This window comes from Odocoileus virginianus, chromosome 5 (genome assembly GCF_023699985.2).
Source record: "Odocoileus virginianus isolate 20LAN1187 ecotype Illinois chromosome 5, Ovbor_1.2, whole genome shotgun sequence".
Taxonomy (NCBI): domain Eukaryota; kingdom Metazoa; phylum Chordata; class Mammalia; order Artiodactyla; family Cervidae; genus Odocoileus; species Odocoileus virginianus.
The window spans coordinates 12,396,810-12,414,254 of record NC_069678.1 but is presented as its reverse complement, the minus strand read 5'-3'; the positions used below and the strand labels follow the sequence as shown (position 1 = coordinate 12,414,254).

Below are 17,445 nucleotides of genomic sequence, written 5' to 3'. Positions count from 1 at the left end.
CACTATGATGGCTTGGTGGTAGCCTAGTGTAATTGATTGGATTGCTTCACAGTACCCTGGCCTATAGATGAATGAATTGTTACAGAAATTTTATGGCATACAGTATTATAGTCCTTAAAAAAACTAAGATCTTGGCATCAGGTCCCATCACTTCATGGCAAACAGGAGGGGGAAAAGTGGAAGCAGTGACAGATTTTAGTTTCTGGGGCTCCAAAATCACTGTGGATGGTGACTGCAGCTATAAAATTAAAAGATGTTTGCTCCTTAAAAGGAAAGCTATGACAAACCTGGACAGCATATTAAAAAGCAGACATTGCTTTGCTGACAAAGGTTCGTATAGTTAAAGCTATGGTGTTTTCGGTAGTCATGTATGTTTGTTAGAGTTGGACCATAAAGAAGAGTGGGCATTGAAGAATTGATGCTTTTGAACTGTAGTGCTGAAGAAGACTCTTGAGAGTCTCTTGGATGGCAAGGAGATCAACCCAGTCAAACTTAAAGGAAATCGACCCTGAATATTCATTGGAAGGTCTGTTGCTGAAGCTGAAGCTTCAGTACTTTGGCCTCCTGATGCAAAGAGCCAACTCTTTGAAAAAGACCCTGATGCTGGGAGAAATTGAAGGCAAAAGAAGAAAGGGACAGCAGAGGTTGGCATGGTTAGATAGCATCACCACTCAGTGGACATGAGTTTTAGCAAACTCTGGGAGATAGCAGGGGGCAGGGAAACCTGGCGTGCTGCAGTCTGTGGGGTTGCAAAGACTCAGACATGACTTAATGACTGAACAAAAGTAACATTTAGTCAACATTCATGTACAGGATTGTAAACATTGTTACATTTTTAAAAATATGAGATACAAGGTTTCTCTGATTACAAGAGAGAGGCATACTATATGGTAACTCTTTGAAAGCAAAGTTATGCATCAGTAATAAAGCTAACACATTGTTAATTTTCTATTTAATATCACTTTATGTAAGGGTAGGCTACTCATTTCAGTATAAGTCTTGCACATGATGTTCTAATACTTACGCAATGATAATAATGATGACACAAAAACGTCTTATACAGTTCTTGCCATACAGTTATTAGATTTTCACAGAAAGACACACATATATACACAACAGGTAAGTTTATTACCTGTTGGCATGGTGATTGTTTACTCTTCATTAAGTAGAAGTGGATCATGAAAAATGCCTTTATCTTCCTTGTCTTCACATTGAGTAAGCTGAGGAGGAAGAGGAGAAAGAAGGGGGGTTGGTCTTGCTGTTGCAGGGGTGGTGAGACAGAAGAGGTGGTGGAGGCTGATGAGGAAGCAGAGAATGTGACCTTGTGGAAATACATTGTAATTTTTGTCTGACTTTTTTGCTTTTTCATGTCTCTAAAAATGTTTCTGTGTGGTACAAATCCGTCTCCCACCAGGTGCTTTGGTTTCAGAGTGTGTATCATGAAGTCTCCATGTAAAAGAAATGAAAAAAGAGTCTTGAATAATCAGAACTCTTCTGCCAGATTGTCTTATATTAGTTTGTCTTATATCAGTGCTCATTGGCACTGGTCTGGAAGCACTCATCTCCATCAAGTCATCTTCTGTTAATTCCTCTGGTGTGGTGTCTGCTAGCTCTTGAATTTCTCTAAGGTCCAAAACTTGAATCTCTTTACCCCCATCTTTTTGGGGCCATATTCACAATCTGTTTCATGATCTCCTTGATTGGGTCTGTCGTAAATCCTGTGAATTCATGCATGGCTTCTGAACGCGGTTTTCTCCAGTGGGGATTTGTTGTTGCAGGTTTGATGGCTTTCTTGGTTTTTTCCCTAACAGCGTTGACAGCTTCCATAGTGTAATCCTTCCTCCAGACTTACGTGATGTTCTCTCCATAGAGGCACTTGTGTATGGGTGATAGTCCTTTCCATAGAATATCATGTGCAGTGCGCCTTTAAGGTCCTCGTGACCCCTGATCTAAAGGCTGAATTGGAGACAGGTTCGGAGGCAAGTAGACCACTAGATGCCTTCAGTGTTGAATTCATGGGCTTCTGGGTTGCCAGGGGCACTGTCTGATATGAAAAGAAGCTTAAAAAATAAGGTATTTCCTGACTTCAGGGACAAAGCATTGATGGAACCAATTCCGAGAAAGGGCCTTCTTTTTTTTTTAATATCCAAAGACTGGTAGCTTCTGTTTTATCTTTTCCCTTCAAGGCTCTGGGGCGAGCAACTTAATAGAGAAGAGCAGTCCTGGTCGTAAACCTGAGTGCATTTTCATAGAACAGTGGACTTAGTCTCTCCCTCCCTGCCTTAAATCCTGGTGCTTGCTTCTCTCTCTTACTAACTAATGTCCTTTGTGGCTTTTTTTCCCCCTCCTCCAGATTAGGGCATTTTCATCTGCACTAAAAACCGATCAGGCAGATACTCCTTCTCCTCACTGATTTTCTTAATGCCATCTGGGAACTTGTCTGCTGCCTCTGCATTAGCAGAGGCTGCTTCTCCTGTTATCTTGACAGTTTTTAAGCCAAACCTCTTTCTAAAATTATCAAACCATCCTTTGTTGGCATTAAATTCTCTAGCCTTATGTTCTTCACCTTCCTTTTGCTTTAAATTGTATAATGACTTTGCTGTTTCTCAAATCGTGTCAGATAGGTATGTCTTTCTTATAGCAATCCTCCACCCACTTAAAAATTGCATTCTCTTTTTTTTTTCATTTTAACAGTTTTTAATGAAAACTGTAGACAAGATGACTTTATTTCTGCATCTTCTCAATTGTTTCTTCCTTATATTTGCCCTTTTCCTTTCCTACTTGATAAAAAAGTATTTTGCAAAAAGCACTAGGTTTTTGCACCTGCTTGCATAGCTTCAGCTGTGACTTCATGAATTTCCTTTTCTTTTTTACAAAGGTCCTTAAACTGGCTTCGTTTATCTTGAGATGGTAGGAAATCACAGCTGCAGACTGCAGTCTCTGGTACCTATCAAGCAATTCAGTGTTCTCGTGTAATGTCATGACTGTGCTTCTTGGGAGCACTTCCCAGCATCACTAGTGGCACTTTGTATGGGTCCCATGATTATTATTCAAGGTCTGTGGTATTGTGCTAAACTTGATGAAGAATACTCAAGAACTGCAAGAGATCACTTTTTACTATAGTATGCAATCACAGAGTTTGGCAAGCTTCCTGTGGTTACATATGTTTTCCTCCCACATAAGAATTTTCATGGCCTTTCTGATGTGGCCTTTGAATCTGTTTGGGGAACAGGTGACAGGGAGTTCATCAGTTCTGCAGATAGTGTGTCCTACTCTCAAACACCTCCTCAGTTAAGGTTTTCCTTATTGAACTTGAGTCTATCTTTTATATTTCTCTTTTTGTCCATTGTTGCTAAGAATGTAATTTACCCCCAAATATGCCTAGTATGTTTCTTTTCCTACATTTTTTTCTTTACTGTGCTAAACATACCAAGTTTCTTTAGTTCTGTACATTTCAGACTTTCCACACTTCAACCTCCAAGTTAACCTTCTTCTGGATTCTAGCCTTTGTTTTTAAGAAAATTTCTCCCTCATTACATTTTATCATGAAACTTTTCAAACATATGGAAAAGTTGAAAGAATTGTACAGTGGACACCCATATTCTCACCACCTAGTTTCTATAGTTAACTTTTCATATATTAATTATGCAGCTCTTCATTTATTTCTCTATCCATCTCCTAATCTTTTTTTTAAGTATTTCATAGTGAGTTGTAGATATCTAAACATTTCATCATGCATATCATGAATTAGGGGCTTCCCAGGTGGTGCTCGTGTAAAGAACCCACCTGCTCATGCAAGAGACGTAAGATACCACAGGTTCAATCCTTCGGGAAGATCCCCTGGAGAAGGGAATGGCAACCCATTCCATTATTCTTGCCTGGAGAATCCCATGGAAAGAGAAACCTGGCAGGCCACAATCCATCAGTTTGCAAAGAATAAGACACAACTGAAGTGACTTAGCCCACATGCATCGTGAATTAAAACTGAATATTTGTTTACACTTTGTCTTTTTAGGTATGTTTATACACATTATTGTATAGAAATCTTTTTTTTTCCATTTATTTTTATTAGTTGGAGGCTAATTACTTTACAACATTGCAGTGGTTTTTGTCATACATTGAAATGAATTAGCCATGGATTTACATGTATTCCCCATCCCGGTCCCCCCTCCCACCTCCCTCTCTCCCTGTATAGAAATCTTAAGTGTACTATTCAGTGAGGTTTGATGAGTGAAACCCCTAACAAGATAGATATTTATCATCCCTAAAGTACCTACTGGCCCCTCAAGATCAGTTCCCTGACCATTCTCTCAGGTGCAACCAGAGTTCTGTTTTTTTCTATCACAGATTAGGTGTTTGCCTGTTTTAAAACTTCATGTAAATGGAATCATGTAGTATGTGTTGTGTTGTGTAAGGCTTCTTTCACTTAGCATGTTTCTGAGAATCATGTGTATTGCTTGTATTATTTAATTTCTTCCTTTTTATTGCTGAGTTGGATTCCAGTGTAGAAATATACCAATTTGTTTATTTTTCATCAATCCCCAGTTGTTGATGGACACCTAATTCTTTCTAATTTCTGGCTCTCTTGAATAAAGATAGCTCTGAACGCTCTTGTTTTTTTTAATTTATTTTTTAATTGAAGGATAATTGCTTTACAGAACCTTGTTTTCTGTCTGACATCAACATGAATCAGCCACAGCTGTACATTTGTCCCCTCTCTCTTGAACCTCCTCCCACCTCCCTCCCCATCCCACCCCTCTAGGTTGATACAGAGCCCCTGTTTGAGATCCCTGAGACATACAGCAAACTCCCTTGGTTATCAATTTTATGTGTGGTGATGTAAGTTTCCCTGTTACTCTCTTCATACATCTCACCCTCTCCTCCCCTCTCCCCTTGTCTATAAGTCTGTTCTCTATGTCTGTTTCTTCATTGCTCCCTTGCAAATAAATTCATCAGTACCATCTTTCTAGATTCCATATATATGCATTAGTATACTATATTTAACTTTCTCTTTCTGACTTACTTCACTCTGTATGATAGGCTCTAGGTTCATCCACCTCATTAGAACTGACTCAAATGTGTTCCTTTTTATGGCTGAGTAATATTCCATTGTGTATATGATGTTCTCTTGTTGGTTTTGTGAACAAATGTTTCATTTCCTTTGGTCAGCTCTCTAGGGGAGGAATCACTGGTCATACAGTAGCTGTATATTCTGAGAAATTGCCTTTTTCCAAAGGTCTTTTATATTCTTTTTAAGAGTTCCAGTTGATTCACATCCTCATAAACATTTGGATTTTAGCTTTTTAATGCCCTCTTAAGAAGGGCTTTTATAGAAATGATCACAGTCCTCTAGAATTGATCTGAAGGCCAACCAAAAAAATTGAGACCTTTTTCAGATTAATTGTTTTTAAGCCATGTTACCTTTTTGTGCACTTAATAAACTGATTTTTGAAAATCCTAAATGGATGACTTGTTTATCCCTGTTCCATTTCATCCAGTTAATTTGAGAAAACCTAGAATTTCGAATCTGTCATTGGTTGGTTTGGTGATTCCTTCCAGCTTTGTATCATTTACAAATTTGAAAAGTGTGTTTTCTGGGTGTTTTCGGTTGTTAATAGCATTGCTGGTCCAAAGATAGAGTCCTTTGACACATTACTGGAGACTTCTTGACTCCATTCAGTAGGATAGGCCAGCAGACTATGAATTTATCTCATAAAGTCATGTAGGTCTTCCCTGGTGGTCCAGTGGTCGAGAATCCACTTAGCAATACAGGGCACATGGGTTCAGTCCCTGGTGCGGGAAGAGTCCACATGCATTGGGCCAACTAAGCTCATGCACCGCAACTGCTGAGCCAGTTCCCTCAAGCCTGTGCTCTGCAACAGGGGAAGCCACTGCAGTGAGAAGCCCATGCCACCACAAACTAGAGAGCACCCCCTGTTCTCCGCAACTAGAGGAAGTCCGCACACAGCAACAAAGACCAGGGTGACCACAAATAATAAATAAATTTTAAAAAATTGCCTACCTTATGTTTTTGTTTGTTTTCCCACTAGAATCTAAGCTTCATTCATGAGAGTTTCTGTCATATATCTGAGCATCTAGAACAGGGATTAAGGCATATAGTTGTTGTTCAATAAATGTTTTTAAATGAATGAGCGAATCATGGATATTAATACATTTGAGGATTTTGTCAAAAGCCTTGCTAAAAATAACTCTCTTTGTTTTCCTGGAATTCCCTCTATTGCAGAATGAAACAAGTGTGTGCCAACAACATACTATTTGGCTTTTTTGCAGAAAAGGACATGAATGAACTGATGGAAGAGTCGTTTGAAACTGTGAGTAGTGATCTTTGAATGAGAACTCTGGACACAAAAGGTGGATTCTCCAGCAAGCTCTGTCCTTTGGTCTCAGGGCCTCTCTCTCCAGAACAGTGGTCTGACCATGTCTGACCAAGCCATTCCCCTGTCAGTCCACCCAGGAGAGAATATAGTGACAGGAGAATTTTGGTAACTGGTGAACTTTGAATATCCATATCTTAGTTAAGTTTTCCTTATGAGCTTTTACAGAGCCTCTTCAACTGTCACATGGTACATCCTTAAAGATTGCAAACTAATTTTAGTTTCTTTTTTCATAAATTTCTCTCTTGAAAGATACTCTGATCATTTTGAGTTATCCATGCTCTGTCTTTACCATTACAAGTTGACCAAGTGAGAAAATTTTATTCTGGCATGAAAATTATGCCATTTGCTGGACTGGTTGAGCCCAGAAGTGAGAAAGGATCCAATGCTAGCTCTTTCTGTGTGCCAGCATTATTAAAGTCCTGTAAACCAGTCTTCATTTTCCCCTGTCACTGTTGGAGTGACTTTTTAAAATTTTTTTTGATGTTGGAGTGACTTTTACATGCCCATTTCCCAAGAAAATCCTTCTTTTCCTTTGCCCTCAGTTTCAAGATGAGATGGGATTCTCCAACATGGAAGATGACGGCCCAGAAGAGGAGGAACGTGTGGCTGAGCCTCGGCCTAACTTTAACACCCCTCAAACCTTACGGTAGGCTAAACAAAGACCTTGAGACCTGGAGTAGAGGAAAAGTGTATGTCTGAGAGGGAGTTTTGAGAAGTTTTGGTTAATAATTTCCCATCCCTGACTACCTGCTGTTACTGATATAAGGACACTGAGCTCCATGGGGCTGTTGGGTGTGAAGTGAATAATTCTCCTTCTTATGGGGCAGTGCAGCTCTAGACCAAGCTGTATCTATTTGGGAAGGGAGAAAAAGCAGTAGCTGGCATCCACAGCAGCTTCTCCAGGTGAGTGGTGCTGGAGAGGTGTGTAGGACTCTGCGTGGCCAGCCACAGAAGCTACCCCAAAATTTAATATCCACTATGTCCCTTTTGTTCTTCTGTTTGCTGTTAACATCTAGTAAAAGTTAATGAACCTTTGTTAGTCTCCAGGGCATTAATTGAACAAACCATGAAGCACCTGCAGTAATGCCCTGGAGTCTCAAAAGTGTGTACTGCCCTTTTCACATGAATTAGCCCTTTTGTTGTCCCATCTGGAAAGTAGAGGCTTTAATTCCCCCCCCATATTTGTGTTGAGTCTGCAGAGTTCATCCGTACTTTGTTGTTACCCACTTTCAGTAGCAGCATACCATCATTAGGTACTGGCTAGATGTCAGGGCATGGTTTGTGCCGTGGGTAGAACAAAGCAAAACTCCAGGACTCATAGCCTTTAATTAGTCCTGTGCTTTCCCTTGACAGCATTACCTAACTAGAGAGCTTAGGATCCACCTGAGAGCTAGACCTTCAGGTAACGTGCAATTTAGTGAAAAAGGCTAGGTATACTAACCAATGCGTAAAAGTCAGAAGTATCAGTCATCAGTTCAGTCAGTTCAGTCACTCAGTCATGTCTGACTCTTTGTGACCCCATGGACTGCAACATGCCAGGTTTCCCTGTCCTTCACCAGCTCCCGGAGTTTGCTCAAACTCATGTCCATCAAGTCGGTGATGCCATCCAGCCATCTCATCCTCTGTCGTCCCCTTCTCCTCCTGCCTTCAGTCTTTCCCAGCATCAGGGTCTTTCCCACTGAGTCAGTTTCTTGCATTAGGTGGCCAAAGTATTGGAGTTTCAGCTTCAGCATCAGTCCTTCCAATGAATATTCAGTCATATTCCATTATAATAAATACCATAATATAACCACAACAGAAATCTCAAGAGTTCCTTTTTTCCCCCCAACTTTGTTGAGTTTTAATTGATAGATAAGGTTCTAAAACATTGAAAGTCCACAGCGTGATGATTTGATATACATTATATATTACAAAAGGATTTCACCCATGAAGTTAATGAATACTTCTGTCACATCACGTATTTACCATTTTTCTTTTTTTGAGAACATTTTCAAGGTTTCTTAGAGTTTTTTTTCCAATTTTTTTTTTTATTGATTTTTTTTTTAAACAACAAAAACATTTTCTATTGTGGTATAGCTGATTAACAATGTTGAGATAGTTTCAGGTAAACAATGAAGGGACTCAGCCATACATATACATGTATCCATTCTCCCCCAAAGTCCCCTCCCATCCAGGCTGGCACATAACTTTGAACAGAGTTCCATGTGCTGTACAATAGGTTTTTGTTGGTTATCCATTTTACATTAGCAGTGTATACATGACCGTCCCAAATTCCTTAACTATCCCTTACCCCCCAGCAACCATGAGTTCCTATTTAGAGTCTGTGAGTCTCTATTTTGTAAGTAAGTTCATTTGTATCATTTCTTTTTAGATTCCAAATATAAGGCATGTCACATGATATTTTGGAGAAGGCAATGGCACCCCACTCCAGTACTCTTGCCTGGAAAATCCCATGGACGGAGGAGCCTGGTAGGCTGCAGTCCATGGGGTCGTGAAGAGTCGGACATGACTGAGCGACTTTACTTTCACATTTCACTTTTGTGCATTGGAGAAGGAAATGGCAACCCACTCCAGTGTTCTTGCCTGGAGAGTCCCAGGGACGGGGGAGCCTAGTGGGCTGCCGGCTATGGGGTCGCACAGAGTTGGACACGACTGAATTGACTTAGCAGCAGCAGCAACACATGATATTTCTCCTCTGTCTAACTTACTTCACTCAGTGTGATACTCTAGGTCCATTTGTGTTACAGCAAATGGCTTTGTTTCATTCTTTTGAGTAATATTCCATTCTCTCTGTGTGTGTGTACATATATATGTAGGTATATACATATGTATGTGTGTATATACACACATGTATGTATATGTATTTATGTGTGTGTGTGTGTATACCCCTCATCTTCCCCTGAAGAAGGGCATGACAACCCACTCCAGTATTCTTGCCTGGAGAATCCCCAAGGACAAAGGAGCCTGGTGGGCTACAGTCCATGGGGTCACAAGGAGTCAGCCATGACCCAGGACAGCAGCAGACCACAGCTTCTTTATCCATCCCTCTGTCAGTGGACATTTAGGTTGCTTCCATGTCTTGGCCATGGTAAACAGTGCTGCAGTGAACATTGCGGTCCATGCATCTTTGGGGGCCATGTTTTTCTCTGGATATGTGCCCAGGAGTGGGATTGCAGGGTCATATGGTAGCTCTGTTTTTATTTTTTAAAGAACTTCCATGCTGTTCCTTAGAGTTTGTATTTGACCCACTTACTTCACACCATGTTTCATAGAAAAAAATTCTAGTGTAGCAGAATAGAACCTGAGCACCTGTTATCATGGGACTTGATCAATAGACCTATTTCATTTCCACTACACACCTCTGTGTGTCAATTTTTAAAATTTCAGAATTTCATAACTACTTAAAAAATTCTCATTCAGTTCAGTTACCTTCTGGTATTCTGCTTAGGCTGCTGCTGCTTTTCTTTCAGCTGGAAATACAAACCTAGCTTATTATTTGATTATAAGTAAAATATCACATGGAAAGTAGGTTACCTGTGCTCCCCTTGTTAACTGTCCATCGAGATAATGCTTCTTAGAATCAGGTACAGCCCTTTTTGCATTATACTTTTTTCCTGCTTCTGTTCTTGTTCCTCTGCTAGGTATGCAGATACTCAAAAGAGTTTTCAGTTCTCAGTAAAATTGTACAGAGGAGAGTCCTATGTCTATAGATTTTCATCCTGGGCCTGCCCATACTTGCAATAAATACTGTTAAAGGAAACATAATGTGTATCCCCAGGGACTGTTGGAACAAAGTTATGATCATTTAACTATTGTGCAATCTAGAGGATTTATTGAATTAGGATAACCTGCTAGTCATAGCTGCTTGAGCAGTTTGTATGCTGATTTCATAGAGTAGCGACTTTTGCTTAATCACTTGAGTGTTTTCTTCTGCGTCTACCTCAGAACTAGCATTTGGATTCTTACTTCAGCCCCTGACAGTCTCTATCTGTCTCTTACAAAGTGGGGCTGGGAGGGTAGCGATAGAAAGTGTGGAGGAGGAATTTCGAGGGCTAAGATATTTTCATGGAGGTGAGTAGGGTCATACTTGAACCAGTCTCTCACTATTCATCTAAACTAAGGCTTCCCAGGTGGCACTAGTGGTAGAGAACCCGCCAGCCAATGCAGGAGACGCAAGAAACGTGGGTTCAATCCATGTTTCAGGAAGATCCCCTGGAGTTAGGAAATGGCAACCCACTCCAGTATTCTTGCCTGAGAAATCCGATGGATAGAGGAGCCCTGTGGGCTACAATCTGTTGGGTTGCAAAGAGACAGGACTGAAGTGACTTAGCATGCATGTAAGCACCCTGTGTTTTAGTTTATGCCCTTTCTACTCCATGCTAGAAGGTCTTTGAGTTTTTACGAAAGGAAGTCAGCGCAGACTGAATGACTAGGAGGTGGAGAACAGGAGAAACTGGACCTGGGGTGGGAGTAGCACTTAGCTTAGAGAACAGAGGTTGTGCTTTGGGAAGATTCTGTATCACCATTAAGAATAAGTCCCAGATTAATGGAACTGTCAGTGGGATGCGAAAATCATGGGTTCCCATTAGCTCCTTGGTTGCTTTGTTATCCAGATATTACCCTATGTTTAGATTTTAGTTTAATTTCACCTTCATTAGTATATTACTTTGAGTACTGATTGTAGGAGAATGGCAAGGGGATGATTCAGAACCATCTTATGTGAATCTATTTTGGGAGAAGATTTGGGTAGGCTAGGAGTTTGCCTTTTGGCTAAAGTGAGACTTGAGGATTAGCAGTAGATGGAAGTTGCTCAGACTGGCTTAGCCAATGGTAGGAAGGAACTAGATGTGTTTTGGACCCATGGAAATATTCAAATCCAGTCATCTCCCTGTGGGGGATAGGTTTGAGGAACCACTGGCCAACTTACTAAATGAGCAACATCGCACCGTGAAGGAGCTACTTGAACAGCTGAAGATAAAAAAATCTTCAGCCAGACAGCAGCAGGAAACAGAGAGGGTTAAACCCCAGAGGGAGAAGGTTCATCAGACTTTGATTCTAGACCCAGCACAGAGGAAGAGGCTCCAGCAGCAGATGCAGCATGTAAGACTCTTCTTGGTAATGTTAATATTGGATCATCTTCATCTTTTGAGATGAAGCCAAAAATTAGCAGCTTGTGAAAGTCAGAAATAGGTGTCTCGGTAACCATTGAAACCACAGGACCAGAGCATCTTCATGTCAGTCAGGACCTTGAAAGGCCACCATGTTCATGTCTTTATGGCTCAGGTCAGAATGCATGTAAAAGGACTTTCCTGGTGGTTTAGTGGTTAAGACTCAAAGCGTCCAATTCAGGGGGCACAAATTCTATCCCTGGTTCGGAACTAAGATCCCGCATGCTGCACAGCATAGCCTAAAAAATAAATGAAAAAGAATGCTGTAAGATTTCAAAGAATCTTTAGTAATCCCTTCTGAATTGAACAGTCTTACCCCAGAGTAGTTTTTGTTCTTTCTAATCTCAGTTCCTCTGCTTTGAGGTTAAACTTCCTTTGATTCTGTCATTTTGCTGAAGTAGAGCATATCTGAGAAAAAAATTCATACTGAAATAACTTTATTGTTCCCATAGTCTCCCTAGAAAGTGAAATGTGTTTGATAAAGTCACTGACATTGGTCTTCTGGGTTTCTGAGATGACAACATCATAACATGTCACACTGTATTATTTTCTTTCCCTTCCCAGCATGTTCAGCTCTTGATGCAAATTCACCTTCTTGCCAGTTCCAACCCGTCTTAGTTCGGAGGCCAGTACCACCAGGATATTTCTTGTAAGGTTTCAGATACTCATAAATCTGAAGAATTGTGTATTCAATTAGTTAGGAAGTCATTTCTCACAGATACCAAGTCATCATGAGCTATATTAATTCTTCTCTCCTGCAAGCTTTGTTAAATATTTGTATGGCTTCCTATGCTTGCTGAGAAAACATAAGTTACTGCTCCCTAGGAAAGGACAGAGTGCGTATTCAATTTTCTAAAGACAATTCCTCTTACCTTTTTATTGGGTGCTCTTCCTACCTGTAGTTCCACCCATCTTAAGCTTTCGGTACTTCTCTTCTTTTTATTGAATTCATTATTTATTAAGCTTGATATCATTGTTTTATGTATAAAATTAATTTTACTTGTGGCATTTTGAAATATTTTGGAGGAAGGGCTTTTAATTTCAAAATTTTGGGAATTCCCTGGTGGTCCAGTAGTGTCAGATTCCTCGCTTTCACTGTCAGGGCCCAGCTTCATTCCCTTATTGGGGAGCTAAATAAGATCCCATGAGCAGCACGGAATGGGCAAAAAATTCACATTTTAAAATCTGAACTTTGGGGCAGTAATAAGGATATTCTTTGCCTGTTGGGTAAGTCTCTGGAGTCTGAGTTGACTCATAATCAGATCTTCCTTGGATAGTCAATGGAGTATGTTTCTCTCTTATTGTGTTCAGAGGATCACGAGCAATACTTTATTCTGAGTGTTATTCAGAGAAACAAATAAAAAAATTATTAATTTTTTAAGTAATGGCTCTCACTCTTGAGAATTTTAATTCCATCTGGGGAACTAGAACATACATCCAAAATGCTGAGGAACACTCAGACTTAGAATAAAACAGGAATAAATTAGTGTATCAGAGATCCTCAAATATCTGAAGATTTAGTAGAAGAGCTCTCTTAATGGAAAAACGTTAATTATGAAAGATGTTATGATGATTTTAACCAATTTTATCCTACTGTAGGAAGGACAGTTTTTCTCTCAGAGGCTAAGGGCTACTGGTATTAATTGTCTGGAACTCACATCTCCTTTGTGTCCTGTTTTCCCAGAAAGAGCTGGGAACCTTTGCTCAAAGCTCCATTGCCCTCCATCATCAGTTCAACCCCAAGTTTCAGACCTTGTTCCAACCCTGTAACCTGATGGGAGCTATGCAGCTCATTGAAGACTTCAGCACACAAGTCAGCGTTGACTCAAGTCCTCGTAAAACTGTCACGAAGACTGGTAGGGAACAGACGGGTCCACTTTAAGTTCTTATTTGCAGTGCAAGGTGTTCGTCTTACCCCACAGATCATTTCCTAGGGATAATTTCCTAGGGTTGGAAGAGACGGGTATTTGTAATTTCTTTCTTCTCTCTTTTATCCTCCCTGTGTGTTCATTACCTAAGTTCTAGAACTAGGTAATAATACTGGGGTTTAAGTAGAGGATGGAGTCAGTGAACAGGACAGGGATGTGGGAGGTAGAGATGTGGGACTCATTGCTAATAATTCGACTTAAATAGATATGAGGGTAAGTATTAGGAATTAGGTCAAGACCACCAATATCAGATAAAGATGGAAGTCAAGTGGTAAAGTCAGGTTATATTTAGGTTTTTACTGTGTTTTTCATTAACATCATTTTATTTCCCATAATGATTATAGTGGTGTCTCCATTTTGAGTGAAACTTTGATTTGGGAGTTAGGAACAAAGTAAAAATGTTGTGCATTGCCATGTTCAATAGTTTAAAGACATCTTCAGGTTTGGTTTCTACTTTCATTGGTTTAGTTTTTTTTTTGCTAAAATATTTGCCGTTCCCTTAAATCAAATATTTACTTCTCATTTCTTCCTGGTTTAACACATTAATTGTGGTTTGCTCTGGATTCAGACTTTGGTCTTCATTTTAACTCCCACTTTTATAATTTAATCGAATGTAAGTGTATTATGTCATAGACACTGATCTCAAACTACTTTATTAGTTATATGTTGGTAATGAAAACTTAACACCAGACTACAGTTATGACTTGGGCTTCCTGGGTGACTCTGTGGTAAAAGAATCCACCTGCCAATGCAAGAGACGCAGGAGACATGGGTTCGATCCCTGACTCAGGAAGATCCCCTATAGAAGGAAATGGGAACCCACTTCAAGTATTCTTGCCTGGAGAGTCACATGGACAGAGGAGCCTGATGGAGTACAGTTGATAGGGTTGCAAAGAGTTGGACACAACAGAGTACGCATGTGGTTATAACTTACATATAGAGTGACCTGTGTTTTTCTTCTGGGGATATAAAGATTACATTTACAAAAGGAAAAATATGACTATAGAGGTGCTCATCTCTGAAAAGGCAGAAGTGCCTGGAATTGGGAGGCTTAGACAGCAAGACAGAAACGAATGAGACTGAATTGTCTCATTCTCTTTCTGATTTTTTTGTCCCAACCTCAGGAAGAATCTGGGAGAACTTAATGAAAGTTAAGTAAGAATAAGTGAAACTTGGAATACCAGAGTTGTGAGGGAGATTAAAGAAGTTGGAGTCTTATCCTGGAAGAAAGAAAACATTGTTGAAGTTCACTTACCTTTCAAGGATTTAAAAGGGGAAGGAGGTAAAAATTTTTTGACCATAGAGTATCTGCTAGGTGTTACTTGGTACTTTATAAGTGTTTATGTTATTTAGTGTGTTAAGTGTTCCACACAGGAAAGAAAAAGACAATCAACTTTTAATAATGTTAAATGGGACTCCTTTTAGGTACATGTTAGGCTGAGAATGATTGTGCAAGCTTTTGGGAGAGGGGTATGTGGGTGGATACACACGTTATTTAGGGTCAGCTCTCTCTAAATGCCAAAATGCATTCAGAAGCTTTTGTGAAGCCCTCTTTTGTTCTGGAATTTCATTTACAATGAATTTTCTTCTTACAGCCTATAGATTGCCCTATTTGCCAAAGCAAGTGGCTTGGATCCTAGCCACAAGCAAGGTTTTCATGTATCCAGAGCTACTTCCAGTGTGTTCTCTGAAGGCCAAGAATCCCCAGGATAAGAATTTCTTCACCAAGGCAGAGGACAGGTAAGGACTTAGTGTAGCAGAGAAGAAAATCAGAAGATTTGTGTAATAAGAAATGGACACAAAAGACAAAGAAAAGCCATGTAGATGGACATAGTTCTATAGTATGTTCCTGTTCCAGTAGTGCTCTTTTTAGGGATTAGGTATACATTTTGGAAACATTTTATGTTTTAATTTGTGTTTTGTTTATCATAAAAACTAATCTCATAATACTGTTGGAGGAAAATTTTAAGGAAAAAACATTTGTATCCATTATCCTCACCAGCCCAAAGACAATGATTTTTTCTTTTTATATTTCATACATAATTATTGGCAATTTGAGTTTAATTTCGTTTTGCTTTTTTCAGCTTAATTTCTTGAAATTGTTTTTTTATGTGCCATAGTGTAGCATTGTCTTTTTTTTTGGTCTCTGTATATTGTCCTTCCAGGCAGTATTAATGGCCCTATCATAGTCCTTTTATTTGCCTTTTTTCCCTACTTCTGTTGTTTGGCTGTTCTAAGTGAGGCTTCACCAAGGATCTTTGTGCATAGAACTTTTGAAACTCTTTGAGTTTATCTCTTTGGGTAAATTCTCAAGAGTGAGATTATTTGATAAAGGTTTGCCATCAGCCAATATGTATACAGGTAACTAATTGAGGTACTGTTGGTGTGGATTTAATATGTTTAACATGGTGCCCAATATTCATTTTATATTTGTTTTATTAGAGCCATTCTCCTTCCCTCAAACTTTGTTTTTATGATTGCTATAAAACACATCATGTTGTGACATTTATTAGCAATTTATGCCTGGTTTTGCCTCTTATCACTTGATGGGAACACCTCACTGAGTCTTACTTACATAGTACTTCTTAGCATTCAGTGAATATCTGAAATTTTCTATTGAGTTTCCATTAACTTGTACAAGAATTAGCTGTGAAAAATGTGGGTTGGAGAATGTGAAGTTTGTTTGGGAGGCTTTTCAGCAGGATGGATTGTCAAGTGAGATTGAGTGTTACTGCCCATTTCTCAGTTTGTTGGCTTTAGGCCTGAAGCACTTTGAAGGGACCCATTTTCCCAAGCCTCTGATCAGGCAAGTACCTTCTCACTTGCAAGACTGCCCACGAGCTGACAGTGAGAATCAAGAACCTCACAATGAACAGAACTCCTGACAACATCCTTAAAGTAAGTGCTCCCTGCACGCTCCGCCAGGCACCTTGGCTGAGTGCAGCCATTCTTATCTTTTTCTCAGATTCAGTGAATAGCCTTTTATCTAACGCTAGTCCCTCCTAACTGCACACTAGCCCTCTTTTCCTTTCTAAGGTCATTGATCTATTCTTTTTGTATGGAGTATCATCTTCTTCCCCTGTTATGGATATTTTTGCTAGATGTAAAGCTGTTCAAATGTAAAAATACTCCTCAAATTTGTTTTCCTTTAGTTATTTATTCTCTTCTTCCACTGTAACCTTCTTCAAAGGGTAGGTAACAATCCACTTATATCCTTCTTAATTCTTTTAATTTAGATGTTTATATCAAAGTATATCAAGTATACTTTATATACTTTATAAAGAGGTCCCCAGCCCCCAGACCACAGACTGGTACTGGTCCATAGCCTGTTGGTAACTGGCTACACAGCAAGAGGTGAATGGCAGGCTAGTAACCTAAGTTTCCTCTGTATTTACTGCCATTCCCTGTTGCTTGTATTAACGCCTGAACTCCACCTCCTGTCAGATCAACAGTGGCATTAGATTCTCATGAGTATGAACCCTATTGTGAACTGTGCATGTGAGGGATCTAGGTTGCCAGCTTCTTATGAGAATCACCCTAAAACCATCCCTTGGGTCTCCTCACCCCCATCCTGTGGAAAAATTGCCTTCTACAGAATTGGTCTCTGGTGCCAAAAAGGTCAGGGACTACTGCTGTAAAGAGTTAAATACCTCTGTGAGCTTTGTCATGAAAAACAATCATTTTTCTCCCTGTTTCCTGCTAAGCAAGATTTCTGCAGGGATGGTACATTTACCTCTAATCTAGGATCTAGGTAGAATGCTTAGAATTGCTGTCACTTGACTTTTCGGATTTGGGCCTTCTCTATTAAACTGAAACCATGGAAGATGAAGATAGTTCTCTCCACACTCTCTCACTGCTTCACCTCAGTTATATCACAGTATAAGTTGGATTTTTTCCAGAGTTTACATTATAAACAGCATGTAAAAACTCCTCACAGCTGATCCATGTAGC

General features: G+C 39.7%; 1 protein-coding gene across 1 annotated transcript in view; it reads left to right on the top strand.

Moving 5' to 3' along the window:
* The window catches only part of LOC110149830 (GON-4-like protein), a 43,554-nt gene that overhangs the window by 9,857 nt on the left and 16,252 nt on the right, over positions 1-17,445 (top strand). Inside the window, 9 exon segments of the mRNA XM_070467126.1 lie at positions 6,245-6,332; positions 6,941-7,044; positions 11,300-11,498; positions 12,131-12,177; positions 12,179-12,215; positions 13,251-13,422; positions 15,090-15,234; positions 16,241-16,298; positions 16,300-16,392. Coding sequence (XP_070323227.1) covers positions 6,245-6,332; positions 6,941-7,044; positions 11,300-11,498; positions 12,131-12,177; positions 12,179-12,215; positions 13,251-13,422; positions 15,090-15,234; positions 16,241-16,298; positions 16,300-16,392 — 943 coding nt within the window.